General features: G+C 39.9%; 1 protein-coding gene across 1 annotated transcript in view; it reads right to left on the bottom strand.

Annotated features, from left to right (window-relative positions):
- Nucleotides 1–8,702: 8,702 nt before the first annotated feature.
- LOC132792916 (zinc finger protein 423 homolog) overlaps nucleotides 8,703–26,307 on the bottom strand; it is a 38,196-nt gene continuing 20,591 nt past the window's right edge. Inside the window, 5 exon segments of the mRNA XM_060802453.1 lie at nucleotides 8,703–10,814; nucleotides 10,816–10,979; nucleotides 10,981–12,469; nucleotides 13,535–13,677; nucleotides 15,857–16,350. Coding sequence (XP_060658436.1) covers nucleotides 9,380–10,814; nucleotides 10,816–10,979; nucleotides 10,981–12,469; nucleotides 13,535–13,677; nucleotides 15,857–16,350 — 3,725 coding nt within the window. The 3' untranslated portion in view covers nucleotides 8,703–9,379.

The following is a 26,307-nucleotide window of genomic DNA, read 5'->3' as shown; positions in this document are numbered from 1 at the left end:
AAGGCGGCGGAAAAGAGCATGGAAAACCACTAACATTAAATAGATTTGCTTGCAATATTAAAAACAATTACTGTAATTTTAAAGAATATGAATATATAGAATATAGTCACATCTTATAAGGCAGATCATAAATCTCTTGTGTTCTATCAAACTGAGTTTGAGCAAAGTGCCTATAAACTAACAGAACTTACTAATCGCTAATCCCTTAACTTAAATGGTTTTAAAATGTACTTTGAGAAAATGCAAAAAATATAGCAAATTTTGAATGGCACTATTTGAGTTACTTCATTCAGTAGAATTTGTTTTTAATTATTCAACTTGCAAACTTGTAATTTAATGTTTGCTATTGCTATTGAGACCTACAACTTTTGACCTGTTTTCGTGCTTAGCTCAAGTGCATATAAATCACCCATGCCACGCCTTAGATACATCCACATCTACAGACACAGTTACAGATACACACTCGGATACAGATACAGATACAGATACGAGTGCCTACGTTTGTAGCGGCGAGTAGCCGAAAGCTGCCACGAATCTGCGATTACATAAACACCAAGCACAGGCACACACACACACACACAAGTATGTATGTGTATATAGCTGACAACCAATGAAATGGGAGTAAATGAGGCAACTGTAAATGTATCTGTATCTTTGGGCTTATCATGTTTGTTATGTATCTGCTGCAAAAGCGTGAAGCATGAAGCTCAAGTCATGTGTGTAAGCTGCAACTTACAAATTTAACGCTGATGTCATAATTAGATGTGCGACGAATTGTTGTGCAGTGGTCACTCCCATACAACAAACGTTTCAATCGAAAGCGAAATTTAAGTTGAATTATATAAAACATACTAAAAGAGAGACTTAGCCTTCCTTTGATAATGTTTTGTCCTTGAGATGTAAAACACAGATTTTAGAATTATTATTCGAAAATAAAGTTTCATTTCATTTAATAAATGCGTTTGCAAAAAGCAAATACAAAAGCTATACCAAAGGACTTATTTGGTATACCATTACGCCCAAAATATACTATAGTGTACAAAATATACTTGATTGTCAAAGCAAAGCAAGAAGGACCGCAGGAACCTTTTTTTTGCCATATTAAAAGTAACAAGTAAGAAAGCTACAGTCGAGTGTACTCGACTCTGAGATACCCGCTACCCATTTTGAATAAAAGAAATATATTTTGCGGTATTTTTCTCAAAATATGCTGAATATATACTGAAAAAAATACTAAAAATATACCAAATGGTATGTTTGGTATATCGATATAGTACCGCATTCAAAATATACCATAGACGGCACAATATACCAGATTGTCAGCCAAGGCAACTAAGACCCCTAGTAAGTAGGCGCTTTTGCCCATACAAAAGTATTTCTTTAATAACTTCGACAATTTTTATCTGATCGCAGCCAGAAAATCATAACTACTATAGTAGTTATTATATATACCAAAATTCTGAACTCTAGCTTTAAAATTACGCTTGTTATTCGATTTTTGTTTTGCGGGGCGGAAGTGGGCGTGGCAAAAATTTGAAACAAACTTGATCTGCGTGCAAACATAACAAATGTTGTCGAAAAAAAATTATAGCTCTATCTCTTATAGTCTCTGAGATCTAGGTGTTCATACGGACGGACGGACAGACACACAGACGGACAGACGGACATGGCTATATCGTCTCGGCTGTTGACGCTGATCAAGAATATATATACTTTATAGGGCGGAGATGCCTCCTTCTACCTGTTACATACATTTCCTGCCGGCACAAAGTTATAATACCCTTCTACCCTATGGGTAGCGGGTATCAAGTTTGTTTAAAATTTTTGCCACGCCCACTTCGGCCTCCCCCAAATCAAAAAAATCGAGTAACAAGCGTAATTTTAGAGCTACAAATTTTGGTGTATACAAAATAATAATAGTATTTATGATTCCTGAAAATTTGGTCGCAATCAGATAAAAATTGTGGAAGTTATTAAAGAGATACTTTTGTATGGGCAAAAACGCCTACTTATTATGAGTTTTAGTTGCTTTGGCCGACAATCTGGTATATTATGCTGTCTATGGTATATTTTGATTTTGGTATTTTTGGGTATTTTCGGTATATTTTTAAACTAATACCGCAATATTTTGCTATTATTCAAAATGGGTACCGGGTATCACACAGTCGAGCGCACTCGACTGTAGCTTTCTTACTTTTTAAACTTGTGTAGTCGAATGAAAATATAAAGATTCGTTTGAATTACTCTCAAAATGTGAGCTTCTATGTTACTGAAACGGATTAAACTAAATGCAAATAGTAAATATTTTTCGTAGAGTGTTTGTTAATGAAAGTTTAGAATTATAAAGATAGTTTTTTTCTCTCTGTGTAGGCCTGTCTATCCGCTTATCTGCTTATCGCAGCTCTACTGCGAGGGTCTTTAATCAAGAGATCTGCTTATTAATAGTGATCAGAAGACAAACATCACGCGTGCCAGGGGACTGACTGATCATTAATTGAATTAGCGCCTACCGAGATGAGCCTGACACTGCAATTGAAACCAGAACTGGCAACTGTAAGTTGGGTCATTTAATTACTCGTACTTCTTCGAGTAAAACAAAGCGAGACGAACCAAAAAAAGAAACCAATTGAGTGCGCTCAGGAAGTGACAGTTAATTGATGCCTCCAACTCCAACTTCGTCTCTATATCATTATGATCCATTAGGCTTTATGAGTTTCCTGTGTTGGACTCGTGGCTAGAATTTGCATATGACATAAAAATGTCAATTCCTTCGATTTGACATTCGTATCTTCGCTTGCTCGCGGCTCATCCATCAAGAAATTCGCACGGTATCATTAACAGTTACTTGAGTTGTGACCGTTATCATTGACAATGGATGCGAAAGTCACTTTCCCAGCTTATCCAAGCACATCCAGGCACATCCTTAAGCATACGCTGCTTTAGTATGTCATTCCCCCCAATCGGTAAATCACGTTAATAAGCCGGTAATGAATATTATGTGGGCGTATTTGCTTGTGATGATGTGACGGGAGGAGGGGGGAAAGAGGGCTTTTCACACACCTCGCATGTTTGGCACACATTCCGAGTGGCAACTCTGGCCCCTTCGCTGCCTGTTTCCATGTTCCGTATTCCGCTTGCCATTCCGAGCAGCCGGAAGGAAACATTTGTGCCCTTTCCACTCTGACTGAGGGTCGTTTTTAATATGTGTGTGTGTGTGTGTGTGTGTGCGAATCGCGTGTGTGGGGAACTTCGCTACCCTTGCGAAAAATCGAGCACAACTAAACTGCGACTGCTTTAGTTGAGTGCTCTCGACTCACAGTTACTGTGTATCATTGAAACTTTCACATGAATAAATTAAAATATATGCTAAGTGTAATGAAGAAAGAAAAAATTATCATATAATAGATTCTGCTTACTAAACTGATTTTACTTTATATCAATTTTCTCTACATAACACTAGCTTTTAAAAAAAAGTCTCCTGTTTTCATTTGGACATACATATCTATATAGCGATATTGCATCGACCGAAATAAATACATATAAGAAATATTTAATATAATATTATAAAGCGAGCTGTTATTATTATGAATAGGAATATTTCCTTCAAACTTCATTTGAACAAAAATATTCTATTCCAACCATTTTAGAATATAATATATGGGTATGCAACCATCTTTACAGTGAAAAAAACATAAACTAAAACGTTTTTAAAAATAAGTGAAGGTTATTCTTAAAGCTCTGGATTATTACTATTTTTAGAGCTAAGATTGAGTTTAGGAACTTGTTCTGTTTTACGATAAAATATATAAATTCGTTCTTTTTTGGTTTTGCGTACGAATATGTTAATTTTTGCCATTATCAGAACAGAAAACAAAACAGAAAAAAAAATCCTATAAAAATAACCTTTTCTTATTTTTAAAATTGTTTCAGGTTATGTTTTTTTTTGTTCACTGTAAAGATGGTCGCACGCGACATCCGTCAGAGAATTGCCCATGTACCAAGGAGTTTGGCTAAGATGTACGACTTATGTTGACTATTTTTAAACATACTCTACTCATATTTTTAAAAATTGCAATATATGTTATTTGATGCGCTGTAAATATAGTCCGAAACACACAAATTTGTGGTGTCCAAATTTATAGATTTTTACCAGATGATAACTGAGTAGTTCCAGAATCTATAATATTTTCTATATTTATAATTCTACGCTGGAAATCGAAGAAATGAGATAAATAAAACAAGTAACCTTTTTTCTAAGTTATCTCTCTAGCTCTCCAGCGGTAATTTAATTATTATTAGTTCTGTTTGTGTGTGCCTTTTTAGTAATATATTTTTAATAGTAACTATACCATATAATAATACATTTAATAATACTGCAAATGTAATCAAATATACCTTGTTAAGACTCTGTACTGGATTCCAGGGAATGTGAAGCATAAAAACCGAAAGCATATTTCACTTTTGTTGTTTAATAAGGCATGCGAAAACATTTCAGACAACTGCAGCTCCCAGTTTCCATCTCCCAAATCGTGATGCCAACTGTCTCCCTCTCCACCTCACTTTGCTATCAATGGCCATCCGCCTCCAACCCTCGGCAGCTTTATCATCATTTGTATCCATTATATGAGGCGCTGGCTTTTTGGTTTAGGTGTTCACATTGCCTTTTGGCATCATCATCAGGCCAAATATGTCTACTAGCTCGTCTCGCTTGGCGTTCTCCTCTTCATTTGTCAAACTTACGCGCGCTTAGCTCCAACAGCAACAACAACAACTACAACTACAACAAAAGTAGCAGCAGAAACATTCACAACAACAGCAACTCTTATGGCTTGCAACGCTTTTCCAAATGCTTTAGATGCGGCGAGGGGCAGATGTGGCAACTTGAAGTATGCCATGCGAAGGCCAACACTTAACTCCAATTGGGAGGACGAGAGGCGTTGGGGGAACTGCGACCACAACAAGGAGCTGCCAGCTAATGCATCGCCAAACAGACACAACGACACGCCACGCCACGAGCAACAGCAACCACAAGTGCAACAGCAACCACAACAGAGAGCTGCAGCTAAGCCTGACTACAGTTGCTCCACTTGGCAGTCGATTTGAGTCTGTCAGTCAGCCAGACTTTCAAACGCCGCACAGTGACACCAAATTCTGGCAGTGGCTAAATTTCTAAAACGAATTAGAGAAAATTTTCTTCTAAACAAAATTTAATAATCTGCTTATGAATAAAGCGATACAATTTGTAGACGAAATCAAAGAAAGATTTCTTTTCTAAATGATCTTTAGTAAAGAGATTCCTTAATTCAAACTCGGCTTGATTTTAAGGAATCCCCTTTTTATCCTATTTTTTTTAATTTACTCATTAAAGAATACTTGTCTAAAGTTGATTGAATTACTGAACTGTGAAAGTATGTTATAATAAGAAGTTTAATTCTTTAGTAACATGTAAAATAAGTATAGCGATAACACGAGTTTAGCGATTTAGTTTCTTATAGTATTTTTATTTCTATAAAGAAGCTAGTATTCTAATTTGGTTTTAAATTTTACTTAAATTAAACCCAATTCAAAACTGAAACAAAAAACTATTTGACAAATTACAAAGCGAATATTGTTCATCACATTCATTATGATTTCACAAATTTGAGATTTATTCCTTATGTCTGAGTACACAAATTTTTTGTATACTCGCTAACTTTAAGATAGAAGGGTATTGTAACTGACAACTACAGTATTCCTAAATATTCGCGCTTAGATAAAAATTGTATAAACGGCTGCTGCAGTCGTGTCTCAGCTGTATTGGTTGATAATCTGGCATATTTTGTACTGTATGTATGGTATATTTTGAATATTATCGAATATCGATACATCAAATGCCGCCTTCGTTTTATTTTTGTATTTCTTACTATATTAATTTAGTATGTATATTTTGAAAATAATATTACCGCACTGTTTTGTTTTTATTGAAAATGTGTTGCGGGAATCTCTTTTAGTCGGCACACTCGACTGGAGATTTTTTACTCGTCTAGAAAAAAATTTGTTTACTTAAAGGAAAACATTATGGGTCCATCAGAAATGTAGGCGTAAAAATATGCTTATTTTTATACCCGCTACCCATAGGGTAGAAGGGTATTATAACTTTGTGCCGACAGAAAATGTATGTAACAAGTAGAAGGAGGCATCTCCGACCCTATAAAGTATATATATTCTTTGATCAGCGTCAACAGCCGAGACAATATAGCCATGTATGTCTGTCCGTCTGTCCGTATTAACACCTAGATCTCAGAGACTATAAGAGATAGAGTTATAATTTTCGACAGCATTTGTTATGTTTGCTCGCAGATCAAGTTTGTTTCAAATTTTTGCCACGCCCACTTCCGCCCCCGCAAATCAAAAAAATCGAATAACAAGCGTAATTTTGGTATATACAATAATAACTATATATAGTAGCTATGATTCCTGAAAATTTGGGTGCGATCATATTAAAATTGTGGAAGTTATTAAAGAAATATTTTTGTATGGGCAAAATCTCCTACTTACTAAGGGCCTTAGTTGCTTTGCCTCCAATCTGGTCTATGGTATATTTTGAATGCGGTGCTATATCGATATACCAAATATCAATTGGTATATTTTTTATTTTTGCAGCATATATGGTATATTTTGAGAATAATACCGCAAAATATATTGCTTTTATTTAAAATGGGTAGCTGGTATCTCACAGTCGAGTACACTCGACTGTAGCTTTCTTACTTGTCTATGAATACAATTATAATATAATAATAAAATATATTAATAATAATATAATATAATAATAATAATAATATTTTTATATTTTTCTATTTTTGTTAGGTTTATTTGGGCAATCGATATAAATTTTGTGCCACTGTGCGCCAGCCAAGCGTCACACAGTAAAAACCTGTCAAATACCGCACATACCAAAAAATAAATCGCCGCAGATCGATGCGTGATACTTCGGGAGAGGCCGCTGGAGTTTGCAGTTTTGATTTAGATCCAATAGCTTTCGACATATTGGTGACGCTTCGTGCGGCGGCAAAAAAGAAAAGCAAAAGAGGAAGAAGCCTGGAGAAGGAGAAATACAATTCGCGGAAACAGCGCCACAGAGAGTGCGAGAGCGTGAGAGAGAGAGAGAGAGAGAGAGCAGGAGAAGGGGGCGGTTGCAGGTTGCACGTTGCAGGTTGCACGCAGCAACAACGCGCCTGGCGGTCTGGGCGGCGTAAACGATCAATGGAGTTGCAATTGCCATTGGAGTTGCGAGTTGCGAGTTGCACAGCTTTCGATGTTTTGCGGCGAGCTGTTCAGGTTTTGCAGCAAAACGCTGTGGACGCGTTGGCATTCCGAGCATGGCGCTAATTAACTACTGCCGGTGTTTAGCGCTCGCTAACTTGAACCAATTGCTGATAATAAACATTTTTATTGATTTGTGATGATTGCCGACTCAGTCCAGGAGCAGTTGCAGTTGCAGGTGCAAGAGCTGAGCTGATCTGCTGCGAGTTGCATAGCTGACAATTTATTAAATGCGATTTATTTGCAATTGCTTCTAAGAAGCAGGAGGTGCTCTCCCTGGTGCCTCGACTTGGCATCGAGGATTAGCAACTGCATTTCATTCTAAGAAGCAGCTCTCAGATCTCCGCCAGGCATAATTGCCACCGGTCTTACAGATAGGCATCACCCCAGCGCCAATTTGTGTTGTGTCGCCTGCTCCAAAACAGAAACCTCTCCAAACAACAAACAACCAACAAACCAACAAAACCAAAAAAAAAAAACGAGTTACCCTCGCGCGCACCTTTTTTATGGTCGTTACGTGTCGCGGTCGCCGAAAAGCGGCAGAAAATACAACGCAGAATACTTGAGAAGAGTCTGCCCGACTGCCAAATACCCAAACCCAAGGAGGGAGCGAGTCAGATGTTCAGAATTATCATAGCACTATGCATTAATTAATTTATAAATCATTCCATAGTAATTTGGATTAACACTTTCTAGATTGTATTGATCGCTTTCTTGGGTTAAGTTTAGAAATACCCTGTATATCACAATAGCATCTTCTACTTACTATATGCAGCTGTATTATGAATATCAATCATACTCTAACGAAAAAAAAATGTTAAGTTTTTGGCTTCCAATTTTAGGGTAAAATAAAAGTGGTAAATATGTTAACATCTCGAAATCATATAACTGTAAAGATAAATACCAGATATGTTAATAAACAGATCTAACAGCTGTTATTGTCAGTTCAAGATTATGTCGAATGAAGTAGCGAGAGAACCTATATTATTATGAAGATAATGTTGACAGCTAAAAATCAAGTTCACTTTGTCTTAAAAGTGAAAGTTAAAATACTATCTATAATACTATCTATAATATTTAGCTGCAAGAGCAGCTTTGACTTCACGTTTAACACTTACCAAGTGTGCATTCACCTTTTTAACCCTTTAAGCACATAACACGCCATCGATTTGTTATACCCCTTGTTAAGCTAAAGGCACAGGGTTACACAGGGCATGAAAGCCACACAAAATATTCGCCATAAAATTGTTGGAGCCTTCGTAACAGAGACGCATGTCGTCAGCTTCCATAAAAAATCTTATCAGATTTACAGGCGAAACTTCTAAGTAAACCCATAAAAGAAATTACGCGAGGTTTTTTTTTTTGTTATATTTTTGTAGTTTTATATTTGTTGTTGTTGTTCTTGTTTGGCTTCAACTTGTGTTTGTTTTATTTACTCTAGATACAGTAGTTTTTTTGTTTTTTTTTATTATATGCTACACATTAAAAATGTTTGGTGCTTATGTAAGACATAGATCATAAATGTACATATAAGTTGTATAACATAGTAGTTGCCATATGCGATGATTACATTGAAATACTGAAAGGGGAGCGCATTGCTACTACGATGTACTATAACATAGAACTGAACTGAAATTGGGTAATAAACTGCATAAATATCATAATACAAAATTCATTTCTTTGTTTCTTTTTGTTAATCTTTGAAAACTATCACACACAAATTTCTGTAAAGAAAACTACTCTAGACATATGAGTATTTCGTTATTGTATTATTATAGTCAGAACTTGGCTATTTACTAGGGGTATATACTATATATGTTGAATGCGATTATAAATATATCTTTAATACTACGCTGTTCCATTATCTATTCGCAATTCTGAATATTTTTAATCTTTAGTTAGCTGTAGTTATTTCAGATGATTCTGTTTTAGAATTTCTCCTATAACATCCTTTGGAACAGTGGCATAAATACGAGTTATCCCCTCTGGAGTCGGATATGTCTGTTATCAACTAAATATCCCTAAATGTGGAGGACGCTACAGAGTTATGATTAGTTTTATGGAGGATTAATACTCTTCAGGCGCTGCTGCTGGAACGTTCTGGGTGCCCGGTTGTCAAAAGCTCCGAGAAACGCGTTTCCATAGGCATCTGCTCCACTTCGATGTACTCTTCTTCGTCCTGTACGGTCGCCTCTGTGGCTAGAGGAGGCGAGGGTGCTGTCTCCGATTCGTAGAGCTCCTGCTTCACATGTCTCGGACTCAAAGCAATGGGAGAACTAGCCGAAGCCGAAGCGGAGGTTGAGGAACTGCGTGTTTCCTGCTTGGCAACTCGAGCAGCTGGCGCAGCGGGAACAGCAGCTGGTCTCAGTTCATGGGCTCGCTGATGATGCTCCAGCTCGGCGCGAAAGTAGAACTTCTCCGGGCACAAGTTGCAGTCATAGGGACGTGCACCGTGCTCCGCAATGTGACTAAGGAGACCCGCTGGCGCCGTGAAGACCGCCGAGCAGATGTAGCAATTGAAGCCGCGCTGCTCGGTGCCGGCGAACGTGTGCTCCACGAGATGTTCTTGCAGTTTCTGGGCATGAGGCAGTATCATCTTGCAGAGATTGCAGCGATTCTCCAGATAGTTCGAAGGGGCAACATTCGCTGGAACAGCAGCAGCCGATGGAGCAGTCGACTCCTTGCTGCGCTTGCCATTCAGATTGAGATTGTGCTTGCGACAGCATTTGTCGCACAACTTGGCAGTGTCTCCTGCTCCAGGCAAGGGCTCCAAGCAGAGAGCACAGACGGGTTCTTGGAGACTACCGACACCGCTGCTCGACTTGGTGTGGAACTTGGCATGCAGACTCAACTCGAACTCCGAGTGAAGCGTCTGGCGACAACAGATGCAAGCCATGGGCAGGTTGCCGTCGCCGCCATGCTCGCTGAGATGGGCTCGGAAGGCGGCCACATGCTCCAGTTGCTGTCCGCAGTGGGCACACTTTCCCGATTGTCCCACCTTTGAGTGCTGCAGTTTGTGCTCGGCAAGAATGGCTGGTGAGGGGAATATCTCGTCGCAGATGAGACACTTGTGCTTGCCACTCGAGTTATGGCAACTCTTCATGTGCTGCTCCAGTTCCGCACGCGACTTGAAGTTCCCCGAGCAGTAGGCGCATCTCAGACTCACCCCGGTCTTCAGGTTGTGGGCCAATTTGCGATGCGAATGCAGCTCGGCCTCGCTGCGTAGATCCTGACGCTCGCACATGCCGCAGCTATAGTTGCTGCTCCCAGTGGCAGCTGCTTGGGAAGTGGCGCCTCCACTTGCTGGCTGCGACTGCGATGGGGTGGATGGCACCTCTGACGCGCTGGCTGCTGCCGGAGATGTCGCCTTGGCCGCATACATCTCCATCAGATAGCGCTGGCTCAGTCCGTACATCAGTGCCGGATGTGGTGACTGTTGCGGCTTCAAGCCACTCGTGTCCACCTGCAGCGGACTGTAGAACTTCCCAGCGGCTGGGGCTGCAGCTCCTGCTCCCCCCAAAGAGGCCCTTGAAGGCCACATTGTAGTCAATGTGCAGATTGCTGTTGTTGTTCGTGGCTGCAGCAGCAGCAGCGGCAGCAGCTGCCAGCGGAGGAAGCAGCGCATTCACATAGAGGCTGCCCATATTGGGTGAGCTGTCCTTGACCTGAGGGGGGACTGTGTTCCTTGACGCCGCCATGCTGGCTCTGCATGTGCCTGTCGAGCAAGAACTCCACGTGGAAGGTCTCGGGACACGAGGGACAGCGAAACTGACGCGCATGCGCCGCCAAATGGAAGTGCATCTCAAGCTCCGAGGAACAGACTGCGCGACAGAACATGCACTGCAGCGGATTGGTTTGTCCTGGTCCCGGAGCATGTCCTGGAGCAACCGGAGTGGGCGGTGCAACACCCTGATTGCCTGCCAGCTGATGGCGTGTCTTCACATGCACATGGAAGTCGGTGTCGTTGCGAAACAGCTCCAGGCAAGCGCTGCATCGCAGCAGCTTCGTCTCCTGGCCATGAGCACAGGCCAGATGCAGCTGCATTGCCATCCGCGTCTCGCAGATCTCCGCACAGAGAGCACACTTGAGCAGAGTGAGCACGTGCTCGCTCTGCAGATGCTGCTGCAACTCGTCGGACTTGGCAAAGGATTTGCCACAGCTGCCAGCACTGCAGTTGAACTCACAGCTGGCGATGAGGAAATGGGCAACCACATGACGCTCGAATTCGCTCTGCTCGGGCAAACTGAGTCCGCAGTGGGGACAAATGAGTTGCATGCCTTCGGCAATGTGTGTTTTGAGATGATTGCGGAAGCTCTCAAAGTCCGGCAGTCCGGCGTTGCATTGATTGCAAAAGAAGACGCCAGGTGGCGCTGGTGCTGCAGTGGGAGCGACGACAGGTGGCGACACTGTGCGACGCTTGTTGCTGCTCAGATCGGTGGGCAGCTCCTGTTCCGGTTTCTCCAGCTGCGGACTGCTCAGATCCGGCTTGATCTTAGCGGGCAGCTCGAGCGCAAGGCGTGGACTGAAGGTGCCTGCGGTGGCCAGGCGATTGAAGTGCTCGTAGTAGGAGTTGGGACTGCTCAAGCGGTCGAGGTGCGTAGCCCGCATATGTTGGAATAATCCCGCAATATTGCTGAATCTCATGGTGCAATATTCACAGCTAAGCTGGAAGCCATTTGCCTGCAGCTTAGACTCCTCGCCAGCTGCGTGTGTCGCCTCCGTTGTCGGCTGCTCGTGCGCCTGCTGCAGATGCGCATTCAGTTGCTCCAGGCTGCTGAACTCCATCGCCTTGGGACAATAGCTGCAACGCAGCAACGGTGTCGGCAGGGGCGTGGGAGTGGGCGTAGTTGGCACTTGTGGGCCACGACTGCGCTTGGGGTAATCCAGGCGACTCGGGCTGCTGTCGGAGGCGAGTGCGAGCGCATAGCGTCGCTTGTGCAGACTCCCATTGCTCGAGATGGAGGCCGAGGCAGAGGCTGAGCCTGTGCTGCGTGGACTGTAGTTGAGCGCATTAGGGTTGCCACCAGCTGCCAGTATTGCCGCATTCTTCTTATGCTTCTGCATGTGCGAGGTAAGCGCGGCAGCCGTGTTGTAGCCCCGGTTGCACATGCTGCACTGGAAGGGCTTCTGGATGTCATGCGTCTTCATGTGTATCTTCAGATGGTCGCTGCGGAGGAGAAGGAAGCAAATTTGGGAAGATATGCTGTCAGTTATATTGTGACTATGGATTGATTGAAAGTGAAACTAGTCTCGAGTCGCGACTCCCGACTCAGAAAAACGTGATTTCAACTGGACACTAAAATTCAGAAACTGAAACTGAAAGTGGTCTGAGAATTACTCAAACGTTTGTAGAATCTTCTAATTTTGTTTTTTTAGGAACAATTTTAAACAAATGGGTTTTCAAAAATATTGCAAAAATCTGTTTAAGCATCGAAGTTTCAAAAATTATATTAAGAACATTTAAAAGAATAAAAAATATGAAATTTAACAGCATTTTGGAAAGCCTTTGTATACTGACGGCAAGAATTCAATTCAATTTTTCGCTATGCCCAGGGAGAAGGCTGACGTTGTTGGCTCTTCGAGGTTTTTGAATGTAATAGTATATCGTTATACCAAGTACAGCTTTTGGTTTATTTTGTTATTTTGTGGTATTTTCAATTGTTTTTAATATGGCTAGTCGGTATCTCACAGTCGAGCGCACTCGAATGTAGCTTTCTTACTAGTTTTTACAGGGTATATGATGACTTCAAGTTCGATAGTCCCTGAGAATGGGTCACTTCTATAGACGGTCCGATTACACAAATGTATACACACAACTTCATCAGCTGCATTTGTTTCTTGTTCAGTTCGGTTATTCCGATTTGAGGTTCAAATAAACGGAAACTTTTCAAAAAAATGTCAGACAATTAATTTAAAAGTCCCAGATGGAAGACAAATAGATTTCATTAACTTTATTAACTGTAATTTCTTTTGCGAACAAATTACCAATGGAAATTTAGCATCTTGAAGTGAACAAGCTTGAAGTCTCAGAGGTTTAAATGTTTTTAGTACAAAACACTTCATTAGCATATATTTGACTGAACCAGAAGGTTTTTCTTATAGTTTGGCTACATTGTATGTTTAATGCAATGCATTTATTGAAAATAAAAAGTATTTACTAATGCCTGCTAAACAAAATTCTGAATGCAATTATATTTATCTTCACTGCTTTTAATTCTTAGACGTTGCTTACCTTCTGGAGAAAGCGGCTTCGCAATGCGGACACTTGTAGTTCCTTTCGTTGGTGTGGAGCTTCTTATGGCGATCTCGGGAACGCTTGTGCTTGAATAACTTGGCGCAGTATTCGCATTTGAAAGGCAAATGTTCGGCATGGCTCTGAGAGAGAAAGAGAAAGAGAGGCAGAGAAACATTATTATTAGCACAAGTGTTTTCATTTTTATTATATTGTTTTATTTTATTCTGTTGTGGGCTGCAATCTGAGCAATGATATCTGGTTCCGAAAGCCCCAAGCTCACCAGTCGACAGTCGACAGTCGGCTCTGTCGAGTCTGACTAACCCTATTTGAAATTCTTAGAAGGCGCGTCGTGTCGTCAACTGTCGTGTCGAGAGTCCAGTTAAAAGAGTGCGATTCCTCGGCTGAATTTATTGCTGCACTGCAGCGTTGACTAAATCTCAATTTCTGAATCAGAATCTCAAAATCTGCATACCTAGAGGGGGGAAAACAGAGGCAAACTGAGTACTGGACACTGGGTTCGTAGGTGGCTTCTGGGCACAAATTCATCTAAATGCGCAACGCAACAGAGAGAAGCACTCAAAAGAGAGATACGTAGAGAGAAAGAGGTGGTGATGACTGGACAGTGGACGGGATGGAGGCAGATCGAAGTGGGGAGAGAGGAAAAAGGGGAGCAGAAAACAAAACACACCCGCAACCGGTTTGTATATTTTGGGTTCTTTGGCGGTCCGTCGACCGTCAGACTCAGCCGCTGACGGTGACGGTGGATCGCTTTGATGTGTAGCGAAACACAAAAAAAATTAGCCCATTTGTATGCAGCCCCCCGAGTTGAGTTGGCTTATTGCACAATATGAGCCAAGTTAGCCAGGTTAACACCATCGGATCATCCGCAAGCCAGGCAAGGCAAGGCAAGCGAAGCAAACCCGGCCAAACATTCTCGTGTTGGTTATGGTTTTTTTAAACTGTCGCGCAAATCATCATCAACATGATCAACATCATCGCCATCATCATCAGCATATCCCAGTAGTCTCTGGACTACCTTTCCCCTTCCCCCTTACCCCTTCTCCCTATCCACTCCCCATGGAACGTGCGAATCCCGAGGCAGGCGCTAGGATCAAAGGCGGCGCTACATGTTAGGCCCTCGTTTGATAAGCATCATCGCATTTGCTGCTAGTCGTAAACACGGTTGCAATTGGGTTAACAACTTGCTGATGTCATGGGCGTTGTCTCGACATCTCTTCTCCGGCATCCCCGATCTTTAGACGGCGGCAAGTGGACCGAGGATAGCTACCGAATTCTATGGAATGCTTGGGTTTGTCAAACAAACTGAGCTGACTCAAAATTTCTCACCTAACATGCCTATAGATCATCCTTCAGTCCATTATGAGAATTATTACCATGAAAACATTTAATTTATAGATTTTAATTTGATTTGGTCTTCAAAGTTACTCCATTAAATTTTTAAAACACTTTGTCACATCATGTTGTGAGTTTTGATATATATTTAGATATTCCGTCTTTATTTAAAATAAATTTCTATACCTTCCTAGACTTTCTTATATTTTGCATCAATTTCAGTCTTTATTTTATTTATATTTTATTGTTTCTTTAATATTTGCGTTCACTTTTCTTTAGTGTTCTTCTTGAACATTTTTTTAACTGATTCAAATATTCTTCTAAGCATTTCCATTTGAATTTTCTTTTTTCTTTTACGGGGAAATTTTTGGTTTATAATTTATTTCATACACTTTGAACTGTATGAATTTTTATTTTGTGATGAGTAATATAATTCTAATAATTCTTTAATTTTTGATTTCCTAATTTTTTGCAATAGGGAATTATTTATCTGTCTGACTTATTCAATAACATTAGAGGTCTTCTCTCTTTTTTTTGATTAAATAATGAAGTGTAATAGACGAATAATCTTTTCATAAATTCTTAATGATGCCAATATTCGAACTCTACTTTCACTTTTTCCAAACCCATTTTAAAATATTTATGTTTTAATCAATTAATCCGCCTTAACCCAGTTTCACTTGAAACCAATGGATCGATATCCATTTCCATTCGAGCAACGCGACTTTCAAGTGCCAATCACCCAGAACTCAGTCCCAAACGAAAAAACCACAACCTCAACCTCAACCCCAATTCCTATTTCTGTTCTATGCCAGAAGCCGGGGTAACCACAACCACCCAAGACAAGGACTTGTAAGCGCCTTAAAGAATGTCAAGCGAGTAATTAACCCTTCAGGGCAGACTCCACAGTCACCCCAAGGCATCCCCCCATCATGTGGCATCCATTTGGAACCCTTTCGAACTCACCTGGACGTGATGCTTCAAGTAACCGAGTCGTGGAAATGATTTGTCGCAAAACTGACACTGATAGGAGCCGTCGCCTCGGTTCTTAATGCCGTCGCCTGTCAACTTATCAAACTTTGTGGCTGCTGTTGCGCCAGTGTTGCCACCTGCACCTCCACCTCCTGTGGGTCCTGTGAGCTTTGCTTCCTTATTGATTTTCCGCAACTTGTTGGCAATTTTCAGCGCTTGCTGATGATGATAATGATGATGATGGTGATGCAAATGGGCGGGTCTCTTAAGCTTTGTTGGTTCTCGCTCCCGTTCTCGTTCCCGTTCCCTGTCACGCTCTCGATCCTCATCAGCTGTAGTCGAGATGTCTCCGTTAGTCTTAGACTGCTCCGAGTGCGGATCCTCGCCGGCAACCAAGTGCTGTGGATGCGGCTGCTGTGAGTTGGGCGTCAATGTGCCGTCCGAGATGCTGGGCGAGTAGCTGGAGGAGGTGTGCGTGCTGTACATGTCTGTAATGAGCAGATAGAGGGGGAGAGGGAGATGGGGGCATTAAGCGTGGATTGCAATTAAGATCATGTCGTGTCGTGTGGGCAGCGACTGCATCCTTATTAGCTAGGCGGCATTTCTCTCACTCTCTGTGTGACTAAGACAAGACAGGAAATCAACGACGCGTCCATCAAATGGCCGACTGCGACTTAATTCAATTAACATGCAACGTTTGGTGTTGCCACCTCCACCCCAGACGCAGACATCGGAGACACCACACAATGACCCAACTGCCCCTCCTTCTCCTTCTCCTTCTCCTTCTTCGTTCCCCTCGACGGCTGTAAATGAGCCGCACATTTGTTTCATGCAAACTAATTGCGCTCTCTGTACTTAAGAGCATTTTAATTACAAGATCTACCACTTGACGCCTCACAGCCTCACACCACTTCGGGCAATGAGGGTCACTTCAAGCCCCACACTGAGAGAAATAATTGAGATAGAAATCCTATATTTATCTAGAATATATACGGGATATTTTTATGTGCACCAAATCTTAAAACTAAAGTCTAGATTTCTTTCGATTACAATAATAATTTGCCCAAAAGTGTATTGCTGTCTTTCGTTTCAACTATTACTGTTATCTTGAGCTTTCTATAAAAGTAACCATGACTGTAAGTTTAGTTTGGTCATTTTTCTAAGAAAAATAATTTTTGAAAAATTGTTATATTAATAATTTTACCCAAGTCCTTTTAATTTTATTGTAAGTATTGGATTCCAATAGTATAACATTACAATTGCACCTTCAATTTTGAAATTTAAGTGCTATATTAACTTAAAACTTTTAATTAAATGCAATGAATTACTTTCCACAAAGATTTATGGACTAAACAAATAATAAATTGATCAATTTTCTCCGTGAAGTTAACTTCAAGTATTTAAGCTTCCAATTGTAAGAACTCCATTTAAAGATAAAAGAATTTTGATTCAAAAATTTTAAATTGAGTAAAATATAATTTGTTTTCACTAAAAATTAATGGTTACTATTTTTATTTAAGCTCCTTCAATTACACTAGATACCAATAATAGTAATAAGAAATATTTTTTGAAATTATAGTATTTAGAGAACTTTACAATCTAACTACAAATCTTATTTTAAAATCCCAACAGATTACAATGAAACCGTTTTCCACTAAGAATAAATTGTTGGTCAAATGAAATCATTTTAATAATGTGCTATATAATAAGAGGTAATTATTGCGCTGATCTTGCTGCACTTTTCTCTGAGTGTAAAGCCAACTACTTCGATATGGTTGCTCATCTATAACCACGCGCCAAGTATTGTCGGGGTTTTGGTTCACTTTCCGTTTTGGAAAACTTTAATTAAAGCTAATTGCGCTTGATCCGTGTGTATCTGTATCTCTAGCTCAAGCTACTTGCACATCATCAAAGTATCTATTGTGTATACTTGTGTACTTGTATTTGTTTTGTTTTGGCTGTTCTCGCTTGAACTCTGATCTGAAGTGTAAGCGACCGCCCCTCAAATTGAATTTGTTTGTAATTAGGAAACATGAAAATACTACATCACTTTAATTGTGCTTGTAAATTGAAAACTGTCTTTGGATTCAGACTTGTTTGGTTAATCAAGACTGCAAAGTTCCTTAGGTCAAAGAAAGTTGGAAGAGATTGTAAATCTCCTCTTGGGGTTCTTGATTGAGTTGAATGAAGACAGATCTGTCAAAGGGGTTGAACTGATTTCACTGCTCTTCTGAGAAGAACTGGGACGTAGTTTTGTAAACTGATTTTAAAAGAATGAATTTGGAAATTATTTAAAAAACACTATTTATATTTATGTAAGATAAAAAAATAAAGCATAGATGAGAATTGTCTTTCTTTGTATTTAAACCGAGAAAATCAGAATGCGGAAAGATTTTGAGGTGAAAAAATCCTTACAACTTCCCATCATATAACATTTCGTTGTAATTACCGTTATTAGAAATCTCCTTCGTGGCTTGAATCTTTTCAATTAAATTCTCCAAACGCGAACTGGGACCGCGATATAACATTTTTAAGGCCATCATGGCATAGTTATCAATTAAGCGATTAAGCAATCAATTTGCTCAGAACACACATCTGATAATTAACTAAGAATTCACACTAAAACATTTGTCACTAAACGATTATTTATATTATACTATATTTTTTCGTATGTATAATTTGAGCGTCACATTTAATGCAATGCTTTGGTATTTTAATTAGAATTTTCAATTAACACTGTCACCAAACGACGCCAAAGGATCGCAAGCGTTGCTGTTGTTGTTTTTGTTTTTGTTTTTGTTTTTGTAGCACGTTGAACGACAATGAGGACGTCCAATTGCCGCGAGCACCAAAATGTGACTAAATCAGAGCCAAGAGCCAAGCGCCGTAGGAAACCCAAGCACACAACAAAACAACAGCAGCAGCCGACGTCGCGCGATGTTGCTGCCGTCGCCTCAGACTCAGCCTCAGCCTCAGCTACAGCCTTAACTACAGCCTCAGTTGCTGTTGCTGTGGATTGAGCAACGGGCGTCAACGCCTATAAAAACAACAATTTGAGTGCTTGGCGAACCAGTTCGTTCGAGCGCATGCGTGTCTGTGTGTGAGCTACCATTGTATTGCATTGGTGTGTGCGCATGTGAGCGTGTGCTTATGTATGCATGTGTTGGTGCCTCGTTGTGACTGCCGACTGTCGGCGACTGCCTTTTGGGATTCTCGCCCCAAGCACTTTGGCGTCGGCGTCGCTGCTGCGCTGCTGGCAAATGAGAAGCAACAAAGCAAAGCATTAAATGGCGCCCCACATACACACTCACACACACACACAGGCGCGCGTAAGTGGAAACGCAGCCATGCGTGAGCGAGTGAGCACAAGCAACTGAGAGAGAGAAAGAGCGTAACCATGTATTGGTCTCTCCGTATGTATGCGTATGTGTGTGTGTATATGGTGTATGTAAAGCGAGGCAAAAGGCGGAGCATGGGAGCCGCTGTGGTGACGCCGTCACATTGGGCGTTCATTTCGCTTGTGGGAGCGGGAAGCAGCACTTGCGGTGGCACTGAGGGGAAGGGGTAAATTGGGGGACAGTCCATCTAGCTACACTTGATATATATTTTATTTATGTGCGCACAAAAAATGTAAATTAGCTGAATGACAGGAGATGAAAGTTTTTTTCCCAGATTTCTATTTTGTCTTTCTACCTGTTTTAAGGCAGGCGAAAAGTTAAAAGGTTGAAAATAGTTTTTAATGCTGAGAGCGGTCTCGGAGGTTTCATGAAAAGTTTCATGAACTATAAAGCACTTTATGCGCAGTAATTAAATAGGCGAAATAGCCTATAAAGTAAAAATGTTATTCGCACTTAACTGAGTAATAAATATATCAAATGAAATGTAATAATTATTATTATTAATAATTCGGTTCATGGGAATCTATTAGTAATGAAATACCAAGTATATATACTTTTGTTATAATTATAATAATCATCGCTTAATGTAAATAAATATTTATTGTTTGGAAAACATTCGTTTGTATTTGTATTTATTTATTGGGATTGTTGGAAACAATAATTTGAAAAGGATTCGATAATTGTTACCTCTCCAACATTTATTTTTCATTATATATTAATTATATTTTTTATTTTTTTCCCCCAACCTGACAGTCATTATCCAGCAATCAACTTATTTTTATTTGCAAGATGTCCCTACGCAAATTAGCGAATAAAGGCAACACATCATCAAAGCTGTCAATAAACCGCCAACAACATTGACACAAAATGGATAAAAAGCGCAACAACAGCAAATGGCCAGAAGCCCAAAAAGGCAGCGAACACGTTTAAGCCATTAGCGCTAAGCGACGCAAAATGTTGCCCGTCAATATGGCAAAAGCAAAAAGCTGAAAGCTGAAAGCGGAAAACAAAGGCTAGGCGAAGTGTGGCCATCGACGCAAGGACGAAGCCAGTAAAAACGGGTAAAAATAAACGCTGTCACCACAGGATGCAAAGGATGCAGGCCGCAGTCTCTGCAGTCAGCAGTCAGCAGTCTGCAGTCCTGCTGACAGGATGCACCACTAAAAGCCAAATTAATTATGCATACAATGCCAGAGGCAGGCAGCAGCAACAGCAATCGAGTTGCGTTTTTTTCGTTTTGTTTATTTCAGTCGCCTGTCAACAGCAGGCGACAGCACGCCCACAATCCCAATGTTCCCCTACCCACCCTTCCCTCTGCCCACTCTTGTTGGCCTTCCCTTGTGTTTGCCTTATCAAAAACTATTAAAGCAATTAAAAAATCACTTTACACATTAGCAGCTTTTTGTTATGTTTTTTCTTTTCTTGAAATACGCGTCTCGCTCTCTGATTGGTTGATGCTCGCAGCCAATGGCTGTGCGACGTCGCGCTGCCGACGCATGCGTCGCTGCTTGAAGCGAGATAGCAAGCTATACGTGCGCTGCTCTCTCGCTTATTTACTGCACAGTCGTTGGGTAACTTCGCAGCCAGCAGCGAGAGCTCTGCTTACACACACACACACACACATACACACATTCGTGGTATTTATCGACACTGCTGTCGATTTCGGATTTGTTTTTCGTTAATTGCAGCTTTCGCTGCGCTAATTACGGCTTTGTGTTATGTATTATTTGGCTTCTTGTATTTCTGTCTGTGTGTGCGTGTGCGCGAGTTTGTCGTTTAAGTCTTTGGTTTGAGGTTAGGATACTTTTCGTTGCTGATACTTTTGTGTTTGCCAAAGGTTTTCTTTCATTTTGTTTGCTTTTTGAATTTAGTTTACAAATCAAGTTGAATAAAGAACATCATTTAATTAAAATAAGAGTTTTTTTTTAAATTACTTATTTTTGTCATGTCTAAGATTTTCATAAATTGTTTTACTACATTTTTAAATCTAACAATTTCAGAATACACAGTAAACTATTTTCTTTGAAAAATTGAATTTTATTTAATTGTTACTTGGCATATTCTAAATTTATTGTAGATAAGATAATACTAAAAGTAACAATTTATCAAAAGCTATCTGCATAAATTAAATAAATTGTAAAGAATTTCCTAATAGAAATCTATTGTTTTTAATAAAAGATATAATGAAATAAATATAAATACTATAAATAAATGGAATCAAATTTGAAAATCTATCTATCAATCAGCAAAAATTTACCTTTCTTCAAATTTACCTTGAAAAAAATTTGCTAACAAATTTCCTGTTAAATAACTTTAACCATCATTAGAAGTTAACCACAAGAATAGAGTATTAAGCTTTAATCAATTTCGCTGGAACCTTCAAGAGTGATTGGACCTAAATATCAATTAAAAATGTTAATCATTAGGGTTCAAAACCGAACTTTTAAATTTTGCAAAGAATTTGGCTGCAAACCCACAAATTACATTAATTATGTAACGATTATACAACCCATTATTCCAATTTCAAAGAGTAAAATTTGAAACCAATTAAACTTGATTTGCTGACATTCATTTTTAATGTTTTCGTCTTGGAAAAATGTCAAAACAAGAAACAAGTGCTGATCTACCCTCAGCTCAGGTGCCAGAAGGAGAGATTTCTTTAATTGTAACAAGAAATCCCAAGTTCGAAATTCCTAATTGCTTTGCCCGCTAAACTGCCAAGCTAATCGCTTTTTAGTGTACAAAAATTGTACACGTTTTTCGAGGGACTGTTGAGAACTCGAATTGTAGTTTAAAAATGCAAAAGTTTTCCCTTCGTTTGAGTAGGATTTTTGTTTGTCTGCTTCTTGCCGCGCTGCGCTGCGCTGCTCGACGCCGTTGTTTTTGCTCTCCGTTAATTACATTTGAGTGACAGTTTTGTGACAAGCGCTGGCAGAGGCAACGACGGCCACGACCACGACCACTATGCTCGATGCTCGATGGGCACAAGACCAGCTCAGAACGATTGGAGCTGGGGGTTGACATACGAGTATTTTGCTTATTTTTAAGGGCTTGCTTTGGTTCGGCTCTATTCGTGGTGGGTGAAAGGGTGTTCAGGTGAGTGCGCCCTGCCAGCGATGCCAGCGATGCGAGCCTCTGCCTGGACCTTTTTTATACCCTTTGCTAGCAGGGTGTGTTAATGGGGTATATGCATTTAATATATATTATTGGGTTTTGTATTTCATTTATATTTAGATCTGTTCATTTTTAAACAAAGTGAAGTAGATTTTTTAGCTTTCGAAATTGAACTTTAACTTATGGCAGATTTTAGCAGTCTATAATATGTACTCGGAATCAGCATTAATACACATACAATCTAGCCATGAACATTTGAAAGAAATAAAGAGCGCAGACTTTCAGCTCTGCTCAACCTCATTTATTTTAATAAGTATTCACGCTTTTTAAATTTCTCTCTCTCTCTCTCTCTCTCTCTCTCTCTCTCTCTCTTCAAATGTTTTTTTAGTTTCTGAATTTTTTTTCATGTTCCGAAATTTATATTATTATATCCATTGATATTCATTTTTAGAATGTAGTTCAAAGTTCAATTCTTTTCTGTATCTTTCTAACTTGTTTGACTTGTCTTAGGCTTTAAAATTATTGTCTACATATGTATTTGTATAGTAACCTACATATAACAAAACAAAAATTCATACATAGATATTTATAACAAGTTTTATTTGCATTGAAACTTCCAATAAATCCATTCCATTATTTTTATATCAATAAATGTGTTCAAGAGCTTATATAGTACATATATTTGATGGATCTATTTGGCACACTTTATTATTCTTGTCTCTATTAATTTTCATAAATCAATATTCCACATGGTCAACTATTCTTGCGGATTTCATTGTCGTTATTCTTAAGTATTGCATTATTCGGATTCTCTTCACAATATACAGGGTGTTTAAGTAGTCGATCACCTTGCGAGCTAAGCTCACATTTGCCAACTGTGATTTCTGTGCATTTTTAATGCGCGGCTAATGTGACGCCAAAAACTTTGACTTTGACTGAGATTTGTTGGTCAGCGGCATCGGAGTTTGTTGGCTTAGATTGCATTGTATCCTTGTTGCCTGGGACCTGGGCACGAGCTCATGTGTCAGCTTGTTGGCTTGTTGGATATGTTGACGACAGGCGAAAGGGTTTTTGCTGGCTGACCCAATGAGGACGTGGACATGGACTTGTTTGGTCTGGCCTGGCGCCCTCATGCATAATAGATAAATTATAAAAATAAGCACGATACATGCAAAGATGGCTGGGTGGCGGAGGGAGAACAAGAGGAAAGGGATGTGCGGCACAGAGAATGAAGTGTGGATGGGTAAACGCATCAGGCAACCTGTCAGCTATTGTCCTTTGGCACAAGTGTCCTTTTGTTTCGGCCCACATCTCTCGTTAGCGAACAGCGCATTTTAAATTAACCATTTCTAATGCCATTTGCTGCGAAAGTCACTCAAATTGTCACTTTGATGTTTGACAGCAAGGACTTAGGCCCAGGACCAAGCGAGTCCACTCCGAGTACATCTCCATGTACATTAATTAATGCATATGGATATGTCTCCACAGATTCTTTTCGCCACTCACACTCCACTCATTTTTAACTGCACAATTAATCAGACGGTTGAAACCACATTTAATTAGAGGCTTTGCCCCGTTGAGTGGTCAACCCAAATTATAAAAAAAAGGTTCGTCTTTGGGCTTAGTTTTCCCTTTTTTTCATCCAGAGGAAAAAAGTAGCAAAAATGTCACTTGCGAAATGTGATAATATCATCTGAGTATTAGAAGCATATATCTAGAGAAGCTTAACCAATTATATTTATTTAAGTGAATTTGTATTGTGTGCTTATTAAATTATGCAATTTTTACTAGGCTAATTTACTATGTAAACAATTTCGAAAGCTGAAAGCATCAGCTATATATTGAGTATTGTGATGGCAGATTTAGTTTTCATAAAGGGTTGTGGAACTTGCTTGAATATTTAAATTCCATATATGTTAAGGTACTAACTTATGGTATATACATATACTAAATTGGTAATATATAAATATACTAAAAATTAATATTTTTTAATTGATCAGAGCTGAAATTGTTACTGTCGAAACTAAAGAGTATTGGACTGCTCCTATACTCAAAAAATGATCATCCTCTAAAATTAAAAACAGTCATCTTAACATTTGTGTTCTTCGAATAAAACCAATTTAAGATCAAATTCATAAAACGAAGAACATTAATTTGAAAAATGGCATTTTTCAAAATGAGACCTAATAAACTAGATATAGGTAACAAAATTCTCGAATCCATCGAAATTCCTATAAAGTTTTTTCTAGCTTTCAGTCGAGTATGTTTAATTTGCTATGTTTAATTTACTATTTATATTTCGAAGCCAAAAATGTTCAGAAGAGTGTGCAGAATCTCGTATATTTTGTATAGGAGTATTATTATAGATTATCAGAGAAAACAGCCAAAATTCGAGGTCTACTTTAAAGCGTGATGAGATGGAAGGGTTCTGAACTCGAGTATGACTGTCGAAGAAGCTCTCTTTAGCTTATGTGCAAACCTTAGTTTTGAAGGGTGCCTCCAAGAAGTGATGCTTGAACCCACAGATGGAATGATATCATAATGGAACTGCCTTAAGTCATAAGTAAATGGAATAACTATTATGTTTTATGCCCATAGTTCTTTTGCATACGTAAATGCGAAATGAAATGCGTGGCAAAGCCCTTGGAAGCCTTAATCTTGGACCCGCTTCAATAGTTCTTTTGGGGTTTGCATGTACCTTTGCTTATTAGTTAAATGCCAACGAACTGCCGCTGAAATGAAGGCAATAAAATGATTTTATGATTATTATCACCATCATCATCATCTGCGGGCAACTAGCGTGTGGACTCGTAAACCCAATTTCGCCAGCGAGACGACAACTGAATTTGTCGACCCTTTTTTTTTGGGGCAGTTCCGTTATGGTCGTCGGGCACTTGAAACGCGCTCTCGCTTGGAGTTCTAGTTTCCGCCTTCCGCGAGATAGAGAGCGAGAGCGAGAGCGAGAGGGAGATTATATCAGTGGACTGACCGGAATCGTCAGGGGCACAAAAGACGACATCGGATGTGGCAATCGGACATGTTAATCTGTTGTCGCTGGCAATGCATTTCAATTACGAGTACTTCAGTTTCAGTTCCAGTTTCAGTTCCTCGTTGTTTCTCATTCGACAATTTTAGTTTCGGGTCGCTCTTTATGGCTGCTGTCGACGCGTGGCAAGCTCACTCAAATACTCATAACAGCTGCCTCACCCCAAGACAGCAGCTGCCCATAGCCGCTGTGGCAACCACAAACTTGCAGCACGTGCCAACTAAACTAAACGGGAGGAGGTGGTTTGGTGGCCACTGGCCACATAGTTTAGCTGCAGATACTCGTAGTCGAGGCTCCACTTTGCGGTTGAGTGGCTCAAGAAACAGGTGCGAAAGTCAATTATGGACAGCCAGTCAAGCTGAAACCCATAACAAAACCCTTTTCAATCAGAGAGCTCAGCAAGCAGACAGAGACGTTGAGGAAGGCGTGACCGCTTGCCACCGCAGGACGCACCCGTCGAGTCGCCAGAGTCATCATTAGCCAACTGACAGTCGATCTAGATGAACCTCAACTTCAACTTCAAACTCAACTTCAACCTCGATATTCGTGGCACATTATCAATGAGCTGTGTTTGGTCTACCTGCTGATTGATTTGTGTCAGCGCCTGCGCCTCAAGCGAGTCAAATCCCAATTTCAATTCCGATCCCAAGACCGATTCCGATGCCTGCTCCCTGATTGAGTCCTGTCTGACTTCATTTTTCATTGAGACTTTTTACGCAATTTACAATTGGCTGTTTCCCCTTTTTGGGATCATCATTATGTGCCTTGATTGCATCGCCTCGATGACGTGACATATCTTCGGGCTCTCCTAAGTGCAATTTAAAATCTGATTACAACTCCTAATTATTGTTTTCGTTAGCCATATATATTTCTTCTCAAATATTTTG

This window comes from Drosophila nasuta, chromosome 3 (assembly GCF_023558535.2).
Source record: "Drosophila nasuta strain 15112-1781.00 chromosome 3, ASM2355853v1, whole genome shotgun sequence".
Lineage (NCBI taxonomy): Eukaryota > Metazoa > Arthropoda > Insecta > Diptera > Drosophilidae > Drosophila > Drosophila nasuta.
This window is presented reverse-complemented; position numbering and strand designations above follow the sequence as displayed.